This window comes from Lissotriton helveticus, chromosome 1_1 (genome assembly GCF_964261635.1).
Source record: "Lissotriton helveticus chromosome 1_1, aLisHel1.1, whole genome shotgun sequence".
Lineage (NCBI taxonomy): Eukaryota > Metazoa > Chordata > Amphibia > Caudata > Salamandridae > Lissotriton > Lissotriton helveticus.
Window position 1 is genome coordinate 1,394,187,973 of NC_136057.1, and position 26,974 is coordinate 1,394,214,946.

Below are 26,974 nucleotides of genomic sequence, written 5' to 3' on the forward strand. Positions count from 1 at the left end.
GACAACTCCTAGATCAATGCAGTTTCAACACAGATCTAAAGAAAAAAAATTGCATGATCAAACTTCAAGAAATTCTTCCTTTAATCAAGAAAGACTTGCACATGTTGATGGTACTTGAAGATGGCTATTTCCAGGGCTCGAGTCGGGGTACCACGCGGGTGGACGGCTTCCCCCCACTTATTTTACAGGGTGGACGCCGTGCCCCCTGCCAAACAGCTGGACTTCACCTTTTTGGCCTCTCTGGGACGAGATCGGAGCTCCCTTTCGTGACGTCACTTTCGGTCGTGACGTCACTTCCAGTGACCGCGTCCCCCCACTTCTTTTTTTAGGACTTGTGCCCTGGTTAATTCAATGTTCCGATTCACACAAGTCTTGCAAATTTCTGTGTTTCGTGGAGGATAGTTTTCATTGCCGATTTAAAGTTTATTCAGACTCGGCAAGTAATTCCATCAACCTTTCAACTTTTCTCTTTTGGAGCTTTGAGCAGAAAAGCTTGTTCCCAAAGCATTCCTACCATGAATGTAGAACACACCGGAAGGACCCGGCCCACTTAAAGCCCTGATGAAACCTTCATCAGTGCGGCGGGGAGTACCCAACCGTTGCTGCGGAAAAACAGTGATAAGAACACAATGACGTTGGAGCCCACTCAGTGCACATCCTAACTGGATGGCCGAAACATGTAGTCGGTGGCTCAATCGACAAGAAGACGAGGAGTCCTACCATTCATTTCTTGTGACTCGAAATATTTCTTCAAATAAAAGCAACTTGCAAACTTCCAAGCCTAACACTAGATGGCAGGAGTGTGCTAAGCATGTCGATCTACGGCCACACATGCTGCAAACATAAAGTACTCTCAAAACCTGCCAAGGTGGTTTCCCGTGGCTTACCTGAACGAGTATGCTTCTTTATGTACACTCTTTTCACATTCAAAATCTGATGGAGAGACCTCCACATTTATTGGTTGTCAAAAAGTGCACAGAATTCTAACAAGGGATCGTTCATAGGTTTAGCTGTGGCCCGTATTCCTTCCCTTTACTGGGGTTTCAGAAATTATGTGCTACTGTTGAGCTTCCAAAATCTATCAGTTTGAGCCCATGAGACGAGTTGAGCTCATAGATTCTCACTTCTCCTTAAACTGATTTTGGGTCACACATGAGATGGACAGATTATATATAGTCTTTGACTTTTTGTATGAGTTGGTTTGTATTTATGCACTCCCATTGCTGTTTTAACGTTGATAACCAAGGATCCCCAGCCTGACAACAGGGGAATGATGATATCAACGCTGGACGATTTGAGGTAAGTAACTTTATTCATCCCACGAATGGGCAGGACTATTCAATGTTCATGCCATTATGAGGAACTGGGATTACACGTGGGTAACATTTCCTTCCAGAAGTATATTCTTGTGGTGGGTGGTGTGATCTGTTACCAGTGGTTGTTACCTTTCCCTGTGGAAAACTAATGCTTGGTAGATTGCAAACCTTATATTTACTCCAAAACAGATGTGAATGCCAAAATGTAACACATGTTCCAATTGCCATTCACTGTCCAGGAAGCTTGCTACTTCTCCTACTACTCTGTAAATCAGCCTATTTCCAAAGACCTGATCGGTTTCCAGGACAGTCTGTACAGACAACCAAAGTGGCTGGAGCTGTAACAACAAACGGTGCCCCTCTTGATAATATTTTGGCACGGCCACTCGAATTATGCGGCACAGTTAAATAAATTATGTGGCAAGAAAAGCCAAGTTATGGGTCACATTTTGTGATAGCACTAGTTCATTATTTAGTCATGTGTAAACTTGTCAACACGGTCTAAGCATCAGTTGTACCTCATTAGTACCAGTTTACCACCCAAATATAATAATAAGCTACCGAAGGGCGACCAGTCAAACTTTGCAAAGGTCCTTCCACTGCGCGGCAACGCGTCATTGCATTTTAACTACCTTTTGAACTGTTTTTGCGCTACAAAAAAAATTCTTTTTTTGTTAAAATCTGCAGATTATGCAGCAGATGATGGATTATGCGGCCAATGCAGCAAAACTAAAATTATGCAAAAATCGCCACGGCCGCACAATCGCATAATTCCAGTGGCTTGTACATCGGTTCCGACTCCCAGGCTGATAAATGCCTATTCGACATTTTCTCCTCCCTACCATTTTTTTATGATGGATGAGACAGCCTCACATCTTCCATAAATAGTAGAATTGTACTTGTGCAAACCTACCTCATTCTCACTGCATTCATTTTGTTCTGAATAGGGTCAGAGAAAGTGCCTTGGGTGGACCTGCAGGTGAACTTACTATATAACTATAGTATGTTCACAACTGAACCGCCTCCTATCGTCACAGGTTACAATGTCACATCTAATATCCAGGCGTTGACTGTCCGGCTCCAGAATGGTCCTGAAGCAAAACGACTTCATTCAGTAAATTGCAATTCTGACCTTCTCATATATCACCTCCTTGTCTGTCTTCCTCATCACAGTCCTAATGAACTAGGGTTTACTTCGACCATGAGACTAGATTACCTCACCTAGGGCCATATGTATCAAGCCAAATTGAGTTCGCAAATGCCGAAATTCGCTGAATTTCGGCGTTTGCGAATGCAATTTGGACAAATGGTATGCATCAAGCAAATCTGCTTTAAAAATAAGGAATCACAAAATATGCGATTCCTTATCTTGCGATTGCATTTAAGGAATCGCAAATTTTGCGATTCCTTAAATGCAATGTAAGAAGCTAAAAAAAATAGCAAATTGGCCTTAAGGAATCGCAAATTACCACCAACTTCTAGTTGGTGGTAAGTTGCGAATTCCTTTCAAAATGCATATTGTTTCATTTTTCAAAGTGCCATGTGACGCACATACATGCCCTTAGGGCATGTATGCGCGCCACATGTGCACCCATGCAGATTTCAGGGGTGCAACAGGGTGTCCTTTGGACACCCCTGCACTCTTGAAAATATTCTCAATTTGCGATTAGCAAATTGCGAATCGCACATTTCCCCTTCATTCCTATGGGCCTCCTGGCCCATAGAAATGAATGGGAAATTATTCCTTAATTGCGATTAGCAATTTGCTAATCGCAATTAAGGAATGTTAAGAAATCGCTAAAAAGAAGTGCATTTCTACATCCATACCATTTTGCGATTTCTAAATAGCGATTCCTTAAAATTCGCTATTTAGGATTCGCTAAACGGAATGTTGATATATATGGCCCCTAATCCACAAATAAAACTACTTTATTTCCATTTAACCTGTCCGCTTTTTTTCCTATTCCTTAAAAGGCAACCTTGTCCTGTCGTCCTCCTGTTTTTCAGTCTTGAGGCAACCTTACTGCCTTTCCTAATCTAAGCACTGGTATATGAAGATGGTTTTCATGCAGTCCCTGCAGCTTTGGTCAAACCAGTGCAGGGGATTCTTGTCTGCCTGTAGGATGCTTTGTGGGCACAGGTTCTGACTGGCTCACCTTCCTGCACTGGGAAACAGCCTTAACAATGCAGGCTAAGCCACGCGTGCTGTTTCCCCACAAGCTGCACCACGCTTTCCTTAACCATACAAATGTAGTTTAGAGGCTGGAATGGGCAGGCAGGAAGCAGAAGGATTGGGAGAGGACATGGTTAGTAAGTAGGGCTGGAACCGGTGTGGGTAGTTTTTCGGGGTGAGGGTAGTTTTTAGGGGTCAGGTTTTTTACAGGGCAGGGGGCCGGGTATTAGGGCTTAGGGGAGGGGAGGGTAGTCGGGGTAGTTTTCAGGAGTAGGGGTCAGTGTTTAGGGCTCAGGGCGGGGTGGTTTTTAGGGTGTGGAGTCAGTTTTTAGGGCTCAGGGGGCAGGGGGGTCAAGGGATGGTTTTCAGGGCTGTGTCAGTTTTAGGCCTCAGGGCGGGGGGTCTCAGTTGGGGTAGTTTACAGGTGTAGGGGTCAATTGTTAGGGACCAAGGCGGGGGGGCTTGGGTCGGGGTAGTTTTTAGGGCGTGTGGACAGTTTTTCAGGCTCGGTGGAGGAAAAAGGATAGTTTTCAGGGCTGGGGGCAGGGGGTGATCTTTACCACACATGTCCCTTTACCAATCATGTCTTTACCACAAAATTGCATGGTAAAGGCGTCCATGGTAAAGACCTGGTCATGGTTGAGATCGCGTGGTTCAGGTATGTGTTGTTGAGGCATGTATTGTACCATCATACAACCTCTTGCTCTCCATGGAACACCCCATTACATCCCCCCACCCCTTCACGCTCTGGGGTCATTGTTTTTTATGATGCCCTAGGGTAGGGACTAGTCCTAAGATGAAGCACCAGGGTATTTTGGCAATCACACATGGTGTGGCTAAGAGTTTGCGGCTTATGCTGTGGTTCTTACTCTTCTTCAATGTGGAATGGCCTGATAGTATGAGGGTTAAGGGTGGATGTTGGGGTTCAGGTCCGTTCCATCTCGGTTCGATCCTCATGGGGTTTGGATTCCCACTGGTGGCACTCACTGCATTTACAGTGTCCTCAGCAGGCGGATCCTGGCTCTGGTGTCAGCGATGCATGCCCAGCTCTCTGATTGCTCCAGGTGTTCTGAGACATGATGGGGTTGTATTGACACTGAAGTGTTCCTGAATGACTTCCTTGGCTCTTCTTTCCAAGTAAGCAGTGATTCATGGCATGGGGGTTCGCCTGGTACTTTCCAGTGTCTTCCTGGGAGCGGTGCCTGGTGCACGGTTTGTCAGCAACTTCAAATTTTTCTCATGGTCAAGGTCTGCTGTTCTTACAGGATTCCCTGTGGCCTTAGGGCGGTCAGCTTGTCCCTAGGTACTAGATTTATCTTTGCCACTTTTTTAGTTGTCATGCTGGTACACAGTGCTCTCTGCTTTTACCTACTTTCATTTCTCAGGATGGAGTGTATGCATTGCTTCAGATGGGGCATGGGTTGTTCATACCTCATCTTGGGGGTTGGCGTTGCTGGCATCCCCCTTGATCGCCAGGTCTCTTCTTTTCTCCGCCACTACGGTTCAGGGTGGTTCTTGTCTTACATGCTTGTTCCCTATAGTGTTCTTTGTACTTTTTTTAGTGGTTAGAGCTACCTCTTGGCTTGTTTTTTAATTGCTGATTTGCTGTTTCATGCCTGATTTAGTTTGTTATGGGGCTCTCCCTTCGGAAGGTGCTGTTGGCTATCCTACTGTTAGGTTACTTGTTGTATATTCTTACTTGGTTCATTATGACTACTTGGTGTCTGTAGTCCTTTCTTAGTGTTCCTACCTTCTCTATCTCCCATAGTTCCTAAGTGTGTTCTATCTGGTGTGTGTGGATTCCAGCCTTGGCAGTTGGTCTGGTCAGCTGTGGGGTTTTGATGCTCTGCTGTCTTATCCTGTGTAACTTAATAAACCTATTTTAATATCCTGAAGACGTGTCTTGCTGCCTACTTAATTTATTTACTACATTACTCTTCTTCGGTGAGCACTGGGTTGTTATCAGGGGCGGCTCCTCTTCTAAGGCGGAGGAGCGTTGCCCCACTACTCTCAGAGCAGGATAAATAAAATAATAATAACATAGTTATTATCATATTATTTTTCGCAGGTTCGCGGCTCAGTTAAGGAGAAGCTAGTTGCACAAGGGGAGGAGTGGTTTGAACACTCCAAGTGTGCCTGACCTCTTGGCCGGTCGTCTTGGCCAGGCCATACAGTCATGTGCACTTTGTATGTTTCCCACCAGGCTGCATTACACAGCCTCGTGGGGAACATGCCCATGCCCCCTGTCTCCGTCTGAGCACCGATCCATGGCGCTCAGGCCAATCACAAAGCTGTATTGCAGCATTGTGGTTGGCTTTTGGGAGCCTGTGTGCTACCTGGTTCGGGACTGCGGAGGAGAGACGCGGCCGACGGAAGAGGTAAGTGGTATTTTATTCTTTTTGGTATTTTGTTCCGCCTCCCCACCCCCATTCCCTGCCAGCAGCTACTGGTTGTTATGGTTGTTTTGACTCTTTCCTTGGTAGTTCATGGGGTCAGGTCTGACATCTGTTTGGAAACATCCTCCCTCTGGAGATGAAGACGATTGAGGAGGTAATATTCTGATTACTTATTGGGAAGACCACTGGAATTATGCATTAGATTAGGGCCAAATTATGCGTGAATACATTTTATGTCAAACCTGGAGGCTCGTATTATGCTTTTCTTTCTTGCTTTAATCCAATAGCAGCCAGGTAATTATTAAGTGAACAGAACAGTAAAGAGAAAACTACGCATCCCAGCAGGCCTGGGTGATGAACTACAGATGGAGGCGACTTAGGTGTTACATCTCTATAAATAATATCCTCAATCCTTGTCCTTCTTCTTTCTTGCTGCTAGCAGTCAGCCAGAGAAGGCCTTTTTATTTTCATTACATTGCCTTTAATTATATTTTGTTTTGTTTATTTTTATCTTGTTTGCATTTTTTTTCCCATATCATTTATAATCCATAAATTGTACCATTCTTGACGGTCAATTTTTACGAGCGGTGCCTTTCATGCATTGCGCAGCGCACTTTTTCTTTTTTTTCTTTAGTTGTATATAGACCGACTTCGGCCCGAAGCCGGTAGCAGAGCGCTTTACAAGAGCACCAATTGCTCCTTCACGAGCTGGGTACTGACTGATGTGCAGCTTTTCAAATGTGCAGCGGGGCGTTCGGGGGTTTCCCTCAGAGGATTACTTTGTTCGTGCAATCAATTAGTTGATTTGGGAGTTTTTCCATACCGGTTATTTCCACAGACTGCAAATATTCCTCTGCCAGGGGATATTATCGTGTCTTGTTCTATGCTTTGCTGCCATCTACTGGCAAGTGGTCATTACAATTATAAAAACAAATGGCAGGCCAGATAGCTGATGAAGAAATGGACACAATGAGGTTTTGAAATCAAATTTAAAACAATGTAAACGTTCTAAAATGCTACCTTTAAAGCTTTCCTCTGTTTTCTTTCATGAGATTGATTCAATTTCTTCGAGATTCCTATGGAACGATAAGAGAGCTAGAATTGCTTATAAATACCTTATGAAACCCTCTATCATGGGTGGTTGTAATATTCCAGATTGGAATCTATACCAAATCTCCTTTCTATGCTCTCAAAGTGCACTATGGTTCTTACCGGATTCTCAACATACACTTCCTTGGATTCTTATTGAACGGGAGCTATGTGCTCCTTTTTCTGCTCCTTCCTGTGGAAGCTTGGCTTAGCTCATTCTCAACGTATTATCTCAGACACGATTAATGCATTCAAATATATTGATAGGAAAGTTTTCAAACCTATTCATAAATCAAAATGGTCATCTTTATGGTTCAATTCTAAACTTCATACTGAAATTGATCCTAGCACAGATTCTTTGTGGGCCGTCAAAGGTATCAGATTGGTGAAAGACCTCTATGACACTAATCATGATCCTCTTCCTTTTTCTTTTTTTAGCCAGGAAATACGATCTCAGCGATATGGATTTCTATTCTTTTTTTAAACTAAAGGTTAAACTTTCTAAAATACCCCTTTTTTATGATACGGTTATCGTCTCACTTTTGTCCATGTGGACACATTCAGGTCATACTATATTTTTATCCGCTCCAGTCACTTCGCATTCAACATTTACTTATGATAAATGGGCTCACCATTTTGAAGACGACGTTTTCAAGCATATTTCACAAGATACTTGGGAGTTGATTGGGAAATTATCCCTACGTAATAAAATTGCTCCTTCATTAATCCAATCTAAATTCTTGACATTAAATCTTCTACATTGCACCCCTGCTAGTTTACATAAGTTGAAGTTGCGAGATAGTGGTCTTTGTTGGAATTGTAATTTGGCACCAGGCACCCATCAACTTATGTACGCTATTAAATTATTTTTGGGGCCTCATACAAAAACATTTATTACTAATCTTTAATACATCTATAGTTCTCTCTTTACCTATGATTTTGCTAGGCCCATGGGCTGCAGTTTTCCCTTTACCTCTTCACAATACGGAAGTGAAGTTCCTAGGCTTGCTTTTATCCATTTCTGTTAAAATTATACTCATAGAATGGAAATATTTTCATCTCCTGTCTTATCATAACTGGTGGGCCTGGGTTTCATATCTTCATGGAGCTCATACTTTTGTTGAAAAGAAGCATTATTCACCTTCAATCTCTAGTAATGTTTGGCGGTCTCTGGATAACTATATGAACTTGTCCTCTCAGATCAAAATCCGTTTGATTCCATGTCTTTATATATTTTCTTCGTGATGAAGCAGGTGTCCCTTCTTCCCCTTTTCGCTTGTATTCTTTCTTCTCTTTCCTGTTCTTCTCTTTTCCTTTCTTCTTTCCCTGATGTTTCTTATCCATCAAGCAATACTACTACCATATGTCTCTGTTGCGATATATATTGTTGCCTCATTTGTTCCATACTTCTGGGATCTATATTCAATATTTGATGGATTTCTAATATGTATTACTCGTCAAGATATTTATCTGATCTTTTAAAAATGGTAATTTTTGTATTCCTATTATTCCAGTTTAAGTAGTTCTTGGCAATGACATTCTTTTTTAAAATTCTTCGTTACTATTTCTTGTATATTGAAGTCCAATTTGCTGTATTGCTACTGTACTACAAATGTATTACTTTTTAAATAAGCAATAAAGATATTTGAACAAAAATAACAATGTAAAAGTTCTTCTGTATTCACAGCTCTGAATTCCTCCATGCATTCTATTGTGAAGGACATCGGCAGGAGCGTCCATCAAGCAATTCTGGCCCAGACCCTTACTGGTGGTAGTAGCAGTCTTCCTTGCAAAACACCAAATATAAGCTCTGATTCTTAGATGGTTAATTTTTCCACTAAACCTTTAAAGACATCTTTTTCAATGGGCTAAGTTTCTATTTCACAGGGCCAGTAACTTCACCAGAACTAACTGCTAACAGGGTTACTGACGTTGCCAGGGCCATGATTGGAGATGGTTAATCTCCGCAGGAAGGTGCTGTGCTACACGACCCACTTTGCTAGTGTTGGAGAACGGGCAAAAAAAAAACATTTGGATAACGATATGCTTTTCTCTGATGATGATGATGACTCTAATGTCATTGTATATACTCCATACACTGATTCTGATATTCAAGATCAGACTGATTCCACTTGGTTTCCTCCCTCTAAACACAAGCAAATGGAAGTTTAGTAGCTATCATTGCAACAGGTGATGGCATTTCCCATCTTGAAATATTGGATTTCTTTGGGGAACTCTTGTTAGACCCCTCTGACTGCTTTTTCACCCACTGTCCTCAGATTGGTCTACTTCTCCTCATGTGGAGGACTATATGAAAAACAGGATTTGACAACCACTTGACAAACCAAATATAAACAAACTAAAATCTGAATGCCCTAGACCTCTTGTGGGAAACAGGGTTCTCCCTACTTCTGCCATTGTTCAAAAATAAATTCTTGTCCTTTTTCTCTAGATATAACAATAGCCTAAAGGAGGTATTGACAGAGCATGGTCCGCCTGTCAAGACACACTTCTTGGTGCAATGGGTCTCGGAACCAACATTTTTTAAATGGCGGAACAAGCCAGAGAAAATGTAACTCCCAATAAGCTCTTTAACTGGATACCCCCTCCCTCATGAGGTCACGTTGTCTGTTGAATACACATAGGGAACAGTCATCCATAGTTATAATAACTCCCTTTTGGCCTTCCCTTATCGTGTTTCTGTATCTCCTGTAAATGACAACAACGACGCCAATTTTCCTTACCTACTTTCTGGATCTGCTGCACAATCCCAACAGCAACTTTCACAAACCCAATACTTTCAGGTCAGCTACAATTGATGGCATGGAAGGTCCCAGGCCAAGTTGGTCTGTCTCAGGCTTTTGTCGACACCGTCTATTTCATTGCCAAATCCTGGGCACCAGGAACTTCTAGGGTGTAAAAGTCAGCCTGGAATTCTTGGTCTCGCTGGTGTTTGGGATCCCATTTGGATCCCTTTTCATCAAATAATACTACCATAGTTAATTTTCTGGGTAACCTAGCAGCTTCAGGCACGTCTTACAGAACGGTCAATACAAATAGATCAGCAGTTTCTGTACAGCATATTTATATCGTATGTAAGCCGGTGGGAGAACACCCACTCATCCACAAACTCCTCCAAGGAATAAGGCTAAGTATTTCACCGCCTCTAAATAAACAGTTGTATGGGATGTTAATGATGTGTTTTAAGTTCACAAGTTGGCTTGATAATGCCAATTTATCTCGCAAAGTGTTGTCTGCAAAACTGACGATATTACTATGTCTTATTTCATTTAAACACATTTCTGACATCAGGGCTTTTGATCTTTCAGGCAGGCAGTTTACTCCTTCGGGAATATACTTCGCTATCTCCAGAAGAACTAAAATGATGATTTCTTCCGTGGCGTATCTTGCTTTCCAACAGTCTCCAAAGCTGTGCATCATTTAATGTCTTAAGGAATATGAATCCAGGAAGGCTTCTTTCAGGACTTCTTCCGGTCAATTACTTATTTTCCTTAATGAATTACATTTTCCTGTGTCTTCCCCCACTTTGGCAATATGGCTGAAATGTGTCATGTCCCAAAGCGGCATTGAATATTTCCATTTTTGGTCCTCATTCTTCTTGAGGGCCATGGCTTCTAAAGCATCACTGGTAGATATTCTGGCAGTAGACAACTGGTTTTTAAATTCTACTTTCAAAACATTTTATGGCAAACCAGTTTTGCTTCTTTTGCAGTAGCTGATTTGCTTTAAAATAAGCAGAGTACCAGCCTCAAGCCTGGACATAAAGTGCGGATTTTCCAATTAAACATGTAGGAAAATCCCAATTTTACTAAACACACGGAGGCAAGTATTATCCCGCCACTGTCAATATGTTTTTTTTCTTTTTCACACACACTCATTGTGATTATTACTGCCCGTGTCTTATTGCAGATCCTCAAACAATGATTCCCCAACCGAATTGATGATATAGACCAACTGAAACAGATTTTAGTTTTTTTTTCTTCTGTTTATCTGCATCTTCTTTATTATTTTCCCTTTGGTAACTGGACGACAAGCCTCACACAATAAGAAAGAGGAAGGACAATGATTTTGGGGGGCTATTTATAGAGACACTAGTGTATCATCTGTGTGGCCTCCGTTTGTAGTTCATCACCGAGGTATGCTGGGATGAGTAGTTTTTTTCTTTACTGTCTGTTAACCATTTAATTACCTGGCTCCTATTGAATTAAAGCAAAAAATAAAAGCATAATACTCGCCTCCGTGTCTTTAACAAGGAAAAAGGAAACAATCACACAATAAGCCTGATGTAACATATTATTTCTACAAAACAAGTTCACATCCACAGCCTGCCATTTCTTCAGTTACTAGAAATGGGTAACTAAAAATAGTGGTAGTTTGCCTGCTATTCTATACCTTTGATGGCCTGCCACATCGCCAACAGATGCCCGGGCTCCTATAGTCTGCAAGGCATGGATGGAACTGGTGTAGGTGAGGGATGTATGACGTAACAACGCACACTTTTACAACGCATAACTTTACAACGCATTTTTTACAACGCAATATCCATTACAACGCATGCCAATACAACGAAATTTTAAAAACTACATTTACAATGCATTCCATTACAACGCATACCATTACAACGCATAACATTACATTGCATGTTTGGTAAGGATTGGATAGTGTAGGGGTAAAAATTACTATTCTAACTCCAGGGGGTGCAACAGTAGGGTAAGTGTTGGATAGTGTAGGGGTAAAAATTACTATTCTAACTCCAGGGGGTGCAACAGTAGGGTAAGTGTTAGATGGTAATGTTATGCGTTGTAATGGTATGCGTTGTAATGACTGAGTTGTAATGACATGCGTTGTAGTGGTGTGCGTTGTAATTGCATGCGTTGTAATGGTTGCGTTGTAATTGCATGTGTTGTAATGGATGTTGTGTTGTAAAAGTTTCGTTGTAATGGTAGTGCGTTGTAAAAGTTGCGTTGTAAAGGTTGTTTCCCGCAGGTGAGTAGCCCCGTAAGAGCAAATTTAAGCACGGACAGTCAGTATTAGTGAAAAGGAAGTGCATCCACAGCGTTATATACCCCGTGGGCTTGTTGCACGTCGGCACTTAACCACCGGGTTCCACTTTACTCTGAGTCTGCATTCATATGAAAAAGACACAATGTATCATGCATAGTTGCCTCACCTAGTTCGTCTGCCAGCCGCTTCCCATCCTCAGTAGGAATTAGGCGATCGTCCTCCAGGTCACACTTGTTGCCGACCAGTATCACTTGGGCGTTGTCCCACGAGTAGGTCTTGATCTGAGTCGCCCTGCGCATATCCAGGACAGACAAGAGAATATTGTCAAATTCTTCAAGAATCTCTTCCCAGCACAAGGCACCAACACACAGTCTCTTCCCAAGAAGGTCTAGCGTTGCAAACCTGAATGCTTGTCTACGCTGGGTTATTATAACTATGATGTATACTTAATGCACATTGCATTTAGCGAGCAGGAAATCATTGGGTGGGTTACACTGCATTTTCATTTTCATTTATTTATTTATGAATAGTGTTAATAACCATAAAAATATAATCGCATATAATATCCTTAACACTTTAAATTGCTTTAAAGAATGCAACAAATTAGCCTCCACGCCCACCAATATTGCAAGTACTGGTGGATCGCCCTCCGCAGCCCTCGGTATCAATACAGAAATAAAACTATGCTGATCTCGAGACGTTATAGTACATACATTTACATGAACAATAAAAGCTTACTGTGAATCGTAGCCACTGTTTTGAGGCAATCTTTCTGTATTTACAACATTGGTACAGGTGAGGGACATATTAGAGTAAAGCACTAAAATGTTTTTGTGATTTAAAATATTACATTGTGATGATTATAATAACTATTCAATAAATGAAGTATTTATACTGTATCGTCTTCAACAATCAATCGGATCAATTCTTGCATAGGTCCTTCGATAGAATATCAGAAGAAACCCCCCATTTAACCCTTTGTCTGAGCTTGAGCTGCCCTGATATGCTCTGCTGGGGATTACTAGAATTGTATTTTCGAAAGTAATAAAGTTTGATGTTACAGATTCGGTGGGGGTTCCATTTCAGGAATGGAAAACTCTTCAGGCTTTACAAGGTGTATGGAAACCCACATGTAAATATCAATACAATAAAATGATTGTTTGGATTAAAAAACCATTCTTTTGACAAACACCTCCTCAGTATCTTTCAGGACTGCTACGGGTGTGGTCTGTAAAGGAATGTAGATGCAACGCGGCCTACTAGGGTTTTGTTAAGCTGCAGAGATAGCTCATTGTTTTGCATCGTGGAAACAGTGATAACTTAGAATATCATGAAAGTAAACTGAGTTTCTCTATCATAACATGCTCAGAACTCGTTTGAATGTGTATTTATAGTAGAATGGAAACCCAAGAGGTTACTAGGGGCCTGGTGTAACAGTAATATTTCAAACCACAGTGATCCCATCCCTATGACAACATTAGTATTGTGATTTGAACAAATATTATATATTGAGACAAGTTTTAATCAAAATTAGAACATATATAGAGACAAAATGTACATGGAATTTCGGTCGGGCGGAAAAGCTGTGCTGCTTGTTGCTCAACCAATCATGATATTTAAGCATAATGTATAACTATGTGTATCACAGGTCAAAAGGACCCACATGGTACAAATGAACCAAATATGGCCGGACCCGTATTATATGTTGACAGCGTTTGATCCATTATAAATATAGGCTCACCATCAGGACGCATTTCAATTATATCAGTCAAGTAGGGGACATTTGAAATCAGTGTGGTCCAGATCCTGCAGGTTAAGGTTGCCAGAGGTGTATGGTGGTCTGCTGGCATCATTAATCCTCACATTGCTGGTCAAAATCGATAAGGTGCAGCCCCTTCTCGATTTCAATCGACCACGTGAGGATACTTTCGCAAAGCGGCCCAGCAGTTCTGCTCTGATCAAACGCATTGATCAATTCTCATTGTGGCGATACATCCTTCATCACGGCTCCGTTCCAACCACTTTCCTTCCTTCACTTAAAGGAAAACTACTCCCAAATGCCCAGTAAAAAAAATAAAATAACATTTAACTTTATATACTTTTTGAAAGGTTTACCAAGGCTGTTAGGGCTTACATTTCCTTTAACTGAGGATGGGGAGGGGATGGCACAGCACCACTAAGAGACTGTCTTGCTTACAATAAACAGAGCTGTGCTGCTGAGGAAGCGATTGACCTCTTGTTGAGTCAGACATTAACCCTTTGCGTGCTCGTGACGGAACCATTGCGTCACGAGCCACGGTGGCGCTGTGCTGGTGACGGAATGGTTCCGTCATGGCCCTGCCGCCGCGCCTGCGCGGCGCTGATTATGCGCCTGCGTGGCGCGTCCTATTGAGCGGGTGGGGCCGTGACGGAACCATTCCGTCCAAGCACAGCGCCACCGCAGCTCGTGACGGAGTGGTTCCGTCACGTGCATGGCGGCGCCGCGCGGCCCCCCTGCACCCTAGCGCCGCGGCGGAATTACCACCGCGGCCAAGGGGTTAAACAATAAAACAGCAGGTTAGACAGGGCTCAAGCACCGCCCCGGGGGGACGATAGGAGCTGGCAGCCACGGAGTGCTCCTTCTCTGCCTGTAATGCCAGCTGCAGCCTGCAAGTAAAGCAGTCTGATTGGCTGGGTAATTTGCAAACATTTTACGTAGGACGCTAATACATGTATACATAACTCTAACATTTAATTACTGGGCATGCACCCAAGATACATTTCACCTGAAGAATAGCCCCTTCAGCTGCTTTAATGATGAATGTCAATTTTCCAGAAATCTGCAGAGCAGCAACTTGCAAATCATGTTATACTTTCACTAACTTATACTGTATTGATTGTGACACACGGACTTACAACCTAAATATTTGCTTAAACATTAGCTCTTTTCACCTATTACTTTGACCCTCCTCTGGGGTGGGCTTTACTTATCTTGATAATTGTAGTTTAACTATTTATGGATTTTAGAGAGAATTCTATGATAGTGAAGGAAAAGATACTTACATGTAATACTACTTCACTGTCATGGGTATTCTCTACAATCCGTAAAGAGCCCTCATATCCCTGTTCCTGAGATCTGAGCAGAAATGATTTAAAAGCACTGAGCCTTACACTTTAAAAAATGTGCCAACGGGAATTGCCTCACAAACGCTGTATTGCACGATGAGAAGGGTGGCAACTTCTGCAATTCTTAAATGTGCAGTGCCATTTTGGCACTGTTACTGCACAGTATATCAGCGGCTACATTTTCCGTGAAGATGTTCCTTTAGTATAGAGTATAGAATGTATTATATTGTAAGTACATTTTTATTGTTTTTAGGTTAATAAAAACCATTACAAAAAATGCATTTAAAAACAAGTCTCCACAAGAGAAGTTAAAGGAAAACTTTGAAAGCAAGAATTTTGATTAAGAAGAATGAAAAAGGTAAAAAACAGTATAAATGCGGGTGGGGCGTGTTGTTCATGGTAGCTTGATATAAGCCTGAGGTTTCCTCTTATCCAAGTGCCTCGATTGTTTGTTTCTGTTCTGCTAGTTTCAGGAATTTCACCAGCTTCCCGTTTAGTGGCGGGAGACCAGGATCAAAACAGGCGAGGACGGCTTGTCTGCGTGTGCGGACTCCTAGTTCGTTAAAAGCTGTTTTCAACAGGGCTACTCTTTCCTCATTCATCCTCGAACAAATGCATAGTAGATGTTCTAAGTCTTCGAACCCTATACCGCAAAGCCGGCATTTGGACCCGTGGTTCAGTCTCAGCCACGGTGGTAGGTGAGGGATGGCCGGTAGGATCCCTAGCCTATATTTTAAAAGGGCTTCTTTAGTTTTCCGGCCATACCCCAGGCCAAAATATGCTTGGAGCCCCGGTGTTTTATAGGTACACAGGGTCATCCAGGCATGGTGCCTATGAGAAAAAGCGGCTTTGTCCTCGACATGCGAGTGTCTCTTTAAGCTCTTGTTCACTATGTGCTTGAATTGCGCGTGCGATAGAGGAGTCTCCCATAGCTCTTTCAGTCCTGTGATGGTCAGGGACTCCTCTAAGTATTTTTTCGCCGGCATTCTGGATGAACCAATCATGTCTTGCCAGAGCTGTCGGTTCAAGGTGTTTTCCGAAGAGTTCTTTAATTTATGCCAGCACTTAATGTATGACCCTCTTCGTGCAAGCGTTTGGCATGTCAGGCCAAATTCTAGCCGAATCTGGGCTTGCGAAGTATAGGATGGCAAGTTGAAGAGAAGTCTATAGGCCTTTAAAATAGATGTGTCCAGATGTTTTGCGTCAGTTTCTCTTAGGGCCTCGCTGCCGTACGTAATTGATGACTCTATTTTGATTTTAGCTACTCGAAGTAGTGGCAGTAGAGTCTCACCCCTCAAGTTGGATTTTAGCTGTTTCAGTGTCGTGGTTATTAGCATGCCTTTCCTCTTGATGGCCTCTAGTTGGTTTAGGAAGCGGCCGCCTTTGTCAACTAGGATCCCAAGATATTTATATTCAGAGCAGTTTGAAATTACTTTTGTGCCAAGCGACCAAGTGTGCGACTTTTTGTTCCCAGTTATGGATAGAACTTTCGTCTTGCTGATATTCACTTCTAGCAGGTTTTCGGCGGCATAACCATGAAGCGTGTTAATAAGATTTTGAAGACCAACTTTCGTGTGGCTAACCAGGACCACATCGTCCGCGTAGGATATGCTGGGCAGCGCTTTGCCCCCTAAGCGGGGGGCATGGGAATTGCAAGCCTCTAGGGCAGGTGGCAGGTCAGCTGTAAATAGATTGAAAAGGGTTGGAGCTAACACGCACCCCTGCTTTAGGCCCTTTGTGGTAGGAATACGCCTAGAGAGGTGCGATCCGTTCCCAAGCTTTACCTGGACCCACGTGTTCGTGTGCAATTCAATCAGGAGGCTTAGTAGAGGCGAGGGGATCCCCCAGGAGGCCAGTTTTCGCCAGAGGATTCCTCGGTTGACATTGTCAAAGGCCGCCTTGAAGTCCACAAAACAGAGGTGGAGAGCCTGTTTGGTCGCCCTAGCCTTGTCAATGAGTAGCGAAATGGCTATCAGGTTAGTTGTTGTACCCATGTCTTTACAAAATCCTGTTTGGCTGGATGGTATTAAGCTTAGGTTTGCGCCCATTCTCGCAGCTGGATCAATAGGAGGCCTGCAAAGTATTTAGCCTCAATGTCAAGGAGTGCAATCAGGCGGTAGTTGTTTGGGAATGTTCTATCCCCCGCCTTGTAAATCGGTGAAATGATTGAGCCCCTCCATGAGGCAGGAAAGCGCTGAGAGTTATTGACGGACGAATAGAGGGGGATCAACATGTCAGCCCAGTATTCTGGTTCGAGTTTAAAGAGGGCCGGCGGAATACCGCTAGGCCCAGCTGCGCCATCTTTCCTACCTTTGGAAATTATTTTCCTTATTTGGGCCGCGGATGTATTATATTGGTGTTTCCAGCCAAATGTATCTTTTGGTAAATATGGACTAATGGGTCATTTTTTATTTTAAAAAAGGTAAAAACTGCTTAAATGTGCCGCATACGGACACATTAATGAAAATGTGTTTTATATTTATATATGTAACAAAAAAATACAAAAAATGTACAGATATTTCATTAAAATTAGTTTGTAAAACAGTGTTAATATTTATTTATAATGCATTAAAACTTACTTAAAGTTATTTAAGGAATAAATGAAAAGGAATTTTATTATTTTTGCAAAATTTAAAGTCACATTAATGCTGTTTTTGAATATATTTTCATTGGCAAATCCTATTGCCGCCGGTATATATGAAATTTCTTCACAAGTAACATGGAGCAGAATACTTAGCAAGTCTTTCATAATAAGCAGGGCCACTGGATAAATCTAGAATCTTTCACTACAAACTTTGTTCCCCTTTCTCAGTCCGAAATGACTAATGTCAACCAGGCAGCCAAAAGGTTTGAGATAGCTATCAGCACGTCCCTTGACAGTATTGCTCCTAAGAAAAAAACTAAATGCCCGAAGAAACTGTCCCCCTGGTACACCCCTGACTTAAAAAGCGAGAAACTCGCCGTAAGGAAGGCGTAACACAAATGGAGACTAACAAAAGATATTACGGACAGACATCATTACAAAACATTACATCACCACTGCATGGAAAACATAGCCATGGCCAAGAGCGCCTATCTAGGAAACAGAATAAAACAAGCCTCCAATTCTCATAAAGAGCTATATAAGATTGTGAAGGAATTTACCAACCCACCCACCTGCCTGCCATCTCACACTGCCTCCCAGGAGTGGGTGGACTCCCTTTCAGCTTTTTTCGTAAACAAAATAAATGACATCCACAAATTATTCCCCCAATCGATAAACACGTCACCACAGCAAAGTCCTGTTGAAACTCTCCCCAGGTATACCAACTCCCTCAAAGAATTCAGTACAATAACAGAGGAAGATACCGCAGCAACATTAAGAAAGATGAAATCTGGCTCACCGACTGACCCAGCATCCTCTCAGAGTGTATCCAAGATTGGACTAGCTCTTATTCCCAATCTAACCAAAATTCTTAACCTTTCACTATCACAATCCACAGTACCTTCACACTGGAAAATAGCAGTTGTTAGACCGATTTTGAAAAAACCATCAGCTGACCCCAAACAACTATCTAACTATAGACCAATTTCTCTTCTACCCCTGTTTGGCAAAGTAATGGAGTCAATGATTAATAACCAACTATCTCAACATCTAGAAAGTAACAACCTCCTAGATCCATCACAGTTAGGTTTCCGGTCTCATCACAGCACCGAAACGGCTCTGGTCTAGATATTCGATAAAACCAAGCTCTCTCTAGATGCCAGACAGTCTCCCAGGGATCAATTCTAAGCCCTACACGTTTTAACCTATATGTGTCATCTTTGGCTAAAAAAATCAGAGCACATGGTTTTGACACTGTGTCTTACGCCGACGATACCCAACTATTAATCACTCTCGGTCCTGATCACACCAATACACAACACAGATTTAAACTGTGTATGTCAACTGTTAAAGACTGGAAGTCTAACAACCATCTCCTGCTCAATGCGATCAAGACAGAGATCATGCTCTTTGGTGATGCTCAACACTTCTGGTCCTCCGACTGGTGGCCGCCCTCACTGGGGTTGTGCCCCCCACCCAAGACAGCAGTCCGCAATGTAGGAGTGGTAATGGAAAAGAAACTCTCCATGGCCGACCACGTACATTTCGTGTTACGTACAAGCTACGGCCTAATGCGATCTCTCAGAAAAATATTTAAATTGATTCCCCTTTGTTCTCGTATGCCCCTTGTTCAGGGATGAATCATTAATCACCTGGACTATGGAAATGCGCTGTTTGCATCTATAAACGAAAAACTTTTGTCCAAGCTTCAGACTCTGCAGAACACCGCGGCTAGGCTGCTCTTAAATCTAGCCCCCCCCCCTCCCCGTTCTCCATCGGCTCTCAGTCTAAAGACTCTCCACTGGCTCCCTATCAGAAAGAGGATTAATTTCAAGCTATGTTGCTTGGTACATAAAACTCTCAACAATAAAGGACCAATCTATCTTGCAAAGAAACTGACCAAATACCAGCCAGTTAGAACCCTTCGCTCTAACAGCAAACACTTTTTAACCATCCCCAAGGTCCGCACTGTAAGGAACAGCTGTAGGTCCTTCTCCAGAATCGCACCTGAGCTATGGAACGCACTACCTGTACAGCTCCGCCTAGAAACCAACTACAAAACATTACGTAAAGCTCTCAAAACATGGTTATTCTAACGCTCTGCCCTGTCCTTTTCTAGTTTTCTGCTTTTTCGGCTAGCGGTATGAGACCTATGGGTGATATATGCGCTCAATAAATATCTAATACATACATACATACTGGAATTATACGACAGGGAAGAACCAAAGTATGAGGCAGCATTGACAACATTGTGTGGCAACAAAACACAAATTATGCAGCATAATGCAGGACATCTTTTGATAGTATTACTTCATTATTTTGTCATCTGTACACACGTTAACACTGTCTGGGCAAATTATTCAACTCTTTAGTTCCAGATTAACGCTCAAACAAAGGAATAAGCAACTTAAAATTGACTAGTCAATATGTTTGAAGGCTTTTAATTGAACAGCAACCAGCTTTGCTAGCTTTTTAGTAACTTGTGATCGGTTTGAGATAGAAACAATCTGTTTGTTAAAATCAGCAAATTATACAGTAGGTGATGGATTTTATGGCAAATCCGGCTAGTTGATAACTAAACAGAAAACACAGAATTGCAAAATGCAAATGACAATGTGCACTTACTTTCTTCATTGGAAAAGATAAACACAAAACTCCCACTAACCCTCACCTCCTCCAGGAGTCTGTATAAACATTGTGTCATATCAATGCGCTCAATAATATCAACTATATAGGCCCTTAAATCCGCGACGTCTGTCTTAAATAGGCCATTTACAGCTTTAAGGGAAATGAAAGAACACAGCTAAGGGTATAACTATAGACTATAGTATTGTATTCTATTGTAATTGCATTTATATAGCGCTTACTATGTCTGACGAGGCGTCAAAGCGCTTTTTCGGTGTGTAGCACGCTACTCCAGAACCCATAAAGGATTAGTGTTGAAATAGTACAGTAAAAATATTAAAGTAATTTGAGTGGTGGAGTAATGAAGGGATTGAACTTCTTCCATCAGTAAATTCCATGCCTCTATTATAAAATGCTTCATCAAGCCTGCCTACTCCTCACTGTAGAGTTGGGTACGCTCCGATATCAGCCAAAAATGTAAGACTTTACCCTAAGTCTCTACTGCGGGAGAAGAGGGGCTCTTACAGTTTATCATAATGCTCCTTTGAACCAAAAATTGATAAACTTTTTTGCAGCTGTGTCAGTTTTGGGCAGAGGGACGAGCCTCAGTATTATGCAGTCTAGCGAATTGACCAGCGGTCAGCCTATTGTGAGGGGAAATATCTCTAATTTTAGTCCTGTAATGGATTAAAGAACTGCAAGTCCAGAGCATATGGGGCAGATTGTCATCTGATTCATGACAACGGGGACAATCCGAATTCGCACCAGGGTATATCCTGCTAATATGTTTACGTGTCATGTATGCTCTGTTCAACATGCTGAACGGGATGTATTTTGACATTTTATATGGGTATCTCAATGCCCTTTGCCATTTGGCATTATGAAATGGTCGAGAAAAATCTGAATCCCACTTCCAGCTAAGAGAAGTCCTATTCCGATCACCGTGTTGTAAATGTGCTCTGTAGAAACCTTTGATCAGACTATGACTATCCCCCATGGTCAACAGTTTCTGATACACTTCGAGCGTATGGGCTCCAGGAGTAAACTTCTAAGTACATCTCAGAGCACTTGCTTCATTTATATGGAAGCGAGGAAGTGGTCAGGGGGTATCTCGTAATCATTCACTAATGTTTTGAACTCCATCGATTCATTATTAGTAAATAGGTCACATACCTTGGATAGACCTCTTTCAGCCCATAAATTAGCCTGGGCAGTAAGGATTCCAGCTATTCCTAATCTGTAATCCAAGTAGGAGAATAGTGTCGAGGATAAGAGCAATGATCATGACAAGGCTGTAACACGCAATGGGTGGGGGGGTTCGAGACGGTGGGCGTCTGGGAGAGAGTATCAAAAAGTGGAAGAATCCATATCTATAAATGAAGGTGCTACAACCTTTTCTGACTAGGAATGACTTGCTAGCCACCTAGCCAGGCCACCCATTAAAGCTGGGCCGCTGAATAATATTGTTCAAAGTCAGGGGGGCTGAGGCCTCCAGATTCTACAGGGATTCCAAGGGTGGAAAGAGTGACTTGGCATATAAAGCCATTACATAAAGTTTTTCTGAGCATTTGATTGAGGTCTTTAAAAAAGCAGCTAGGGAGCGGTGGGGTAACGGGATGTTGGCGAAATGATACAATAAATCCAGAAGTGCCACTATCTTAACAAATGCTACCCCGCACATCACCACTAGGATAAGATAACCCAGTACGAATTGCACGCAAAACGAATGGGGCGCTCTCCTTAAGTTGCCATCCCTAGGATCCTCAACAAAATGGTATTTATTAATTTCCAGATCTCTAAATGACATGGCCTTGTGCTGCAAATTCTTGTCGATCTGTATGTGTGGAGGTATTCCATATCCTGATGTGAAAGGAAAGATGCAAGATTTGGACCACTTCACATGTAGACCTAAGATTACAGAAAAGCCCTCCAGGAGCTACCTAAGAGAGGAAAGGTCTGTTTGTGCGTCTTTAATGCGGAGCAGAGAATCCACTGCGTATAGGGACACTATGTGCAGCATGCCACAGGTTGGTATTTCCCATTGTGTTCCAAGGAGTCACAGTTTGACAGCCAGTGGCTCCATGGCCAGGGCAAATAGCAATAGGATGAGTGCCCCTACTCTGGAAAGAGTCAGATATATATTGCCCTTCAGTGACCTCTGCAGTGGAATTTAAAGTTACATTGATTTATACATTTTAAAATACCTGTTAAATTATTTTATAATACACTAAAATGTATTTAAGTGCATATATGTCATTGTTAGCATTAAATTAAATGTATATATACTTTTAAAAAGTTGTTATTTTAGGTCTCTGTCTCCCAATATTTCTATGGGAGGGTGTTACAGTGTCAGTGGTTGATCAAGTGTCACGGTGGACTTACTGCAAGTATGAGTCAGAGTACATTTACAAATATTTTGAATAATTTTTGGCCATAATGGGCCAGGTGTATCACCATTAGGAATAGTGGTTACCTAATTGCGATTTCCTACGAATCACAATTAGGCAATCGCTATTCCTAATGTATGAAACTCCAAGAGTTTCATTTAGTGATTCCTAGGGGGTCGCAAATCGACCTACCTCATGAATATTAATGAGGTAGGTTGCAATTTGCAACCCCTAGAATCACTGGGATGGTGGTCTGCTGGGGTCAGAAGACCCCCTTGTCAATGATTGCTCTTTCAGTAAAGCAATCATTTTTTTCTAAATGCAGCCCGTTTTCATGAAAGGAAAACGGGTTGAGTTTAAAAAAGAAAAATGAAAAGTTTTCTTTTCAGTTTTTTTAGAACAAGCTGTAGTCCATGGGACCAGTGCCTGCTCTCAAAAAACGTTTTCGCCACCATTCCCAAAAGGGAAGGGGTGCCTTGGGAACCCCTTACCATTTGCGAATGAGTTACCACCAACTTGAAGTTGGTGGTAAAATGCAAATGATTCGCGACTGCATCCATGGTCACAAAACATTCATGCATACCGCTGCGATTCGGTATTTGAAAAAGACGCCTTAAACACACCCCTTCCAAATACCGAATCGCAAACCCATTTTGCGATTCAGTAACAGGTTATCGAATTGCTAAAATAGGGTTTGATACATGGGAAAAGCCTTTTTTGCGTTCGCAAATGGGCAGATTCTGTGAATCGGCCTGTTTGGGAACGCAAAATTTTTGATACATGTGCCCCAATATCTTTTGAAGCTCAATTTGTGAATAGGAATGGGTTTCATTTTTTGTGGGTGAATGCATGACTCTCCCTAAGCCACTCCTTAGCCCTACCTAAATCCATACTTACCCCTCCATAAACCCCTCCCATTTGGGTAGTAAGTTGTACCCATTCTTCAGCCACTACTCCGTCCCTCCAATATTTACTACTAAAAAATAGGCACACATGTGATCTCCGCACTTTAAAGATAGGAGAGGCGGAGTCCTAAGCACATAGGTTAGTGAACAGCATTTTGTAATATGTGAGTAGTACCACTATAGCACTACTGAACCTGATACAAAATGCAGTTTGTGAGTAGCCCCCATTGATTTTTGTGCACTCTGAAAACAACTAACAGCTCCCTCGTCCATAAGCAGTTATCAGGAGAAAGAAAATGGTAGTCAACAGGTGAAAGGTGGCCATTTAACTTTTGCAGAGTGGCAGAAGCTACATTTCATTTTGCACACAACTTTTCTAACGTTCTCTTTCATGATTGATAATTTTTGACAATTTAACTATGTGCATTCTTATAAAAATGTTAGTCTAAATGAATAGATGAGAGGCCCAAGTGAGCTGGGGTACACTTTCAGCAGTAAAAGGAAACAGGGAGCAGTAAAGAAATAAGAAAATCATGTGGGTGCCACCAGAAATGAAGATGGCGATCCTTTCCGGACCATTATTTCCAGTTTCTGTGTGGTGTATGCGGTATGTTAGGTTTCATAGATCATAGAGTCGAAAGCTGCTGAAGGTCAAAGAGGATAAATGGCGCAGCAAGGTTTGCGCGTGCCTGTATTCTTTGGTAAACATATTAAGATTAGATTGGAGTGTTTGCCTCCAGTGTTTCTCATTTGTGAAATGAAAGTTCCCCACAGTAGTGAACCGCATATGTAGGTAGTTTGTTAGAGTAGGCAGTGTTGGATCTAAGGCTCTAATTTAGGTCGTGTGTTGTGTTTTTCAGTAGGGTTTACATTTGGGTTCAGCTGGGTTTTTCTGTTTCTAGTGAAGAATGAAAGTGGGAAAGTTAAGATGTTGCAATTTGAAACCCTTGCTCGAAGAGTCCCTTTCTTAATCTGCTTTTAATTAAAACTGCAAGACCTTGTTACATCAGCTACTTCTTTATGAAGAATGCGGTCAGGGGTCTGGCCAGCTTTGACTCACCACCTATAGATCCTTGTCCCACAGGGACAAGGGTGCTGCAGCAGAAGACTGAGGAGCACTTTCAGAGACACGTACTGGCCCTATTACTAGACATGGGGCGGCTCCTCGAATAATGATGGCAGAGGAGCGTCGCCCCACTGCTCAGAGCCAGCAGATGATAAATAAAATATTAAAACAATGTTATTATAATTTTATTTATCACTGTCTGACTGAGCAGAATGATGGTGTCTAGGGTGGGGCTGGGCCATGGCAGGGAGGAGGAGTGGTGGGCACTGTAAGTGCATATGTCGGTTTGGCCAGCTGTCTTAGAACGGCCAAAACGACATGCGCACTTATGTTTCTCCAACTCAGCTGTGTTGCACAGCCAGGTGGCGAAAAGGCACAGCCTCCCTGTGCCTGAGCGAGCCTCAGACCAGTCCGCTCAGGCCAATCCTGGAACTTCTCTTATGCTAGGTATAGCATGAGAGCAGCATTTGGATTGGGTGGGGAGGCTGTGCTTTGTGACCAATGGACTGCCGGGATGATGGGAGCACCGAGGCGGGCTGCAGTGGAAGTGGCAGGTCAGTCTTTTTATTTTTTTAATCCCCAACGACTCCCCCACGCCACCCTTCCACATTACATTTGCAGCAGCCGCACTAGACGGCAGTGTTGGTTCGTGTCACATTGGCAGTCCTACATGTGGAATGTCAGTGCTGAAGGACTGCGCTGAAACAAGCCTACAACAGTCCAAACCGTTTTCATTCCTACCTTTTTAATCAAATTGCTAAGTGGAGTGTGTTTTGGATGAGAAAAAAGAATTACATTTTCTGATGAAAAGGTAAAATAAAATATAAACAGCAGCTAGGAGCTCCTTTTGTTGTGAACGAGCACAGTGAAGGGTCAGTATGGATGAGCATATTTTATTTACAGGTAGTGACCCAGAGGATTGCATGCTCCTGTTAGGGAGAATTCAGCCTGAATCAAGGATGTTCAGTCACTTCCATATCAACAGCCTTATAAACAGACTTTGTTCTCTGGTCCACTATTACCCTTTTTTTGAAGTAAGATCACTTGACAGCGCTATAAAACCACACTAGTGGCACAGTATATACTCATTCCGATATTTTATATTTTAACAATATAATGATAACCACCCTTTTCCTGCACAGAAGCAACCTCTGTGGTTCTTACATTGGTTCCTTGTAGAGCCTTAAGACAGTAGCCATTTTGCAACACACAGATTGAATGACGAGGTGGTGGCGAAATCTGAAGAGGGGGGCTGGAAGTGCAAGGAAGGGGCACTTCTACAGGTTTACGCAGCTCTGCAAATACATGGGCCCAGCCTCTGTTACCCCCTCCTAATCCCTCGTCTTCATTGCTTGATTTTGCTCGTGAGAAAGTGCCACTCATAGTCGTTGGATGTCACTCATAATTACACTGAAATTATGAAAATGTCGCAACTAAGCAATCTGAAACCTTGGCAGCTATGTCTGTAATGGTCTAATGCATACACAAATTATAAACCCAGCACATAGGCTCATGCCCGTGGCAACTACCGGTAGTGGGAAACAAAGTTTACATCGCGGATTTTACTCCGCGATGTAAGCACAACGCAGTTGTTACAACAACCGCGTTGTCACAACGCACTACCTTTATAACGCAAGTCGTTACAATGACTTGGGTTAGATAGCGCTCTAGGATAAGGAATAGTATGATTTACTATTCCAACACTTTCCCTAGTGTTGCACACACTGGAGTTGGAATAGTAAATTATACTGTTCCTAAGTCCAGCGTGCCATCTAGCGCAAGTCGTTGTGACGACTTGCGTTGTAAAGGTAGTGCATTGTGACAACACGGTCGTTGTAACAACCGCATTGTGTTTGCATCGCGGAGTAAAATCCGCAATGTAAAGAGATATATTCACCAGTAGTCCACTGACTGTCAACGAGGGTGCGCCCCTTCAGGTCACAAGCTAGATTGAAAATCAAAAATCCAGAATACCAGATACACGCAGTTGGGCACTCAGCGAAAGTGCCCATTGCCCTGAGACATGAGGCACCATGCAGAGGACATTCGTCTGAATAAACAATTTAAGAAATAAGATCACGTCGCTGAAGCCCGTAGTTCCATTCGTAGGTCGCTGCTAAGACTGAAAATTTAGTTTAAGGTGCTCCATGCCATTCGCTGTGCCATCACAGGCTCCGGCTATGAATGTTTACAGAAGATGTTCGATCTCTATCCTCCAGGAACACCATAGTGGTCTTCCAGATTAAAGGCGGCAGCCTGTTTGTCGAGCTTGAAGGTGAATGATTTTACAGTATTCTCCGCCC

At 42.4% G+C, this 26,974-nt stretch overlaps 1 protein-coding gene across 2 annotated transcripts in view; it reads right to left on the minus strand.

The window, feature by feature from the left end:
* Positions 1-26,974, minus strand: part of RAB3D (RAB3D, member RAS oncogene family) — a 219,476-nt gene that overhangs the window by 16,364 nt on the left and 176,138 nt on the right. For both annotated transcript variants that reach the window (XM_078684168.1, XM_078684167.1), the window contains exon 4: positions 12,166-12,290. In XM_078684168.1, coding sequence (XP_078540294.1) covers positions 12,166-12,290 — 125 coding nt within the window. The remainder of the gene's footprint in view (positions 1-12,165; positions 12,291-26,974) is intronic.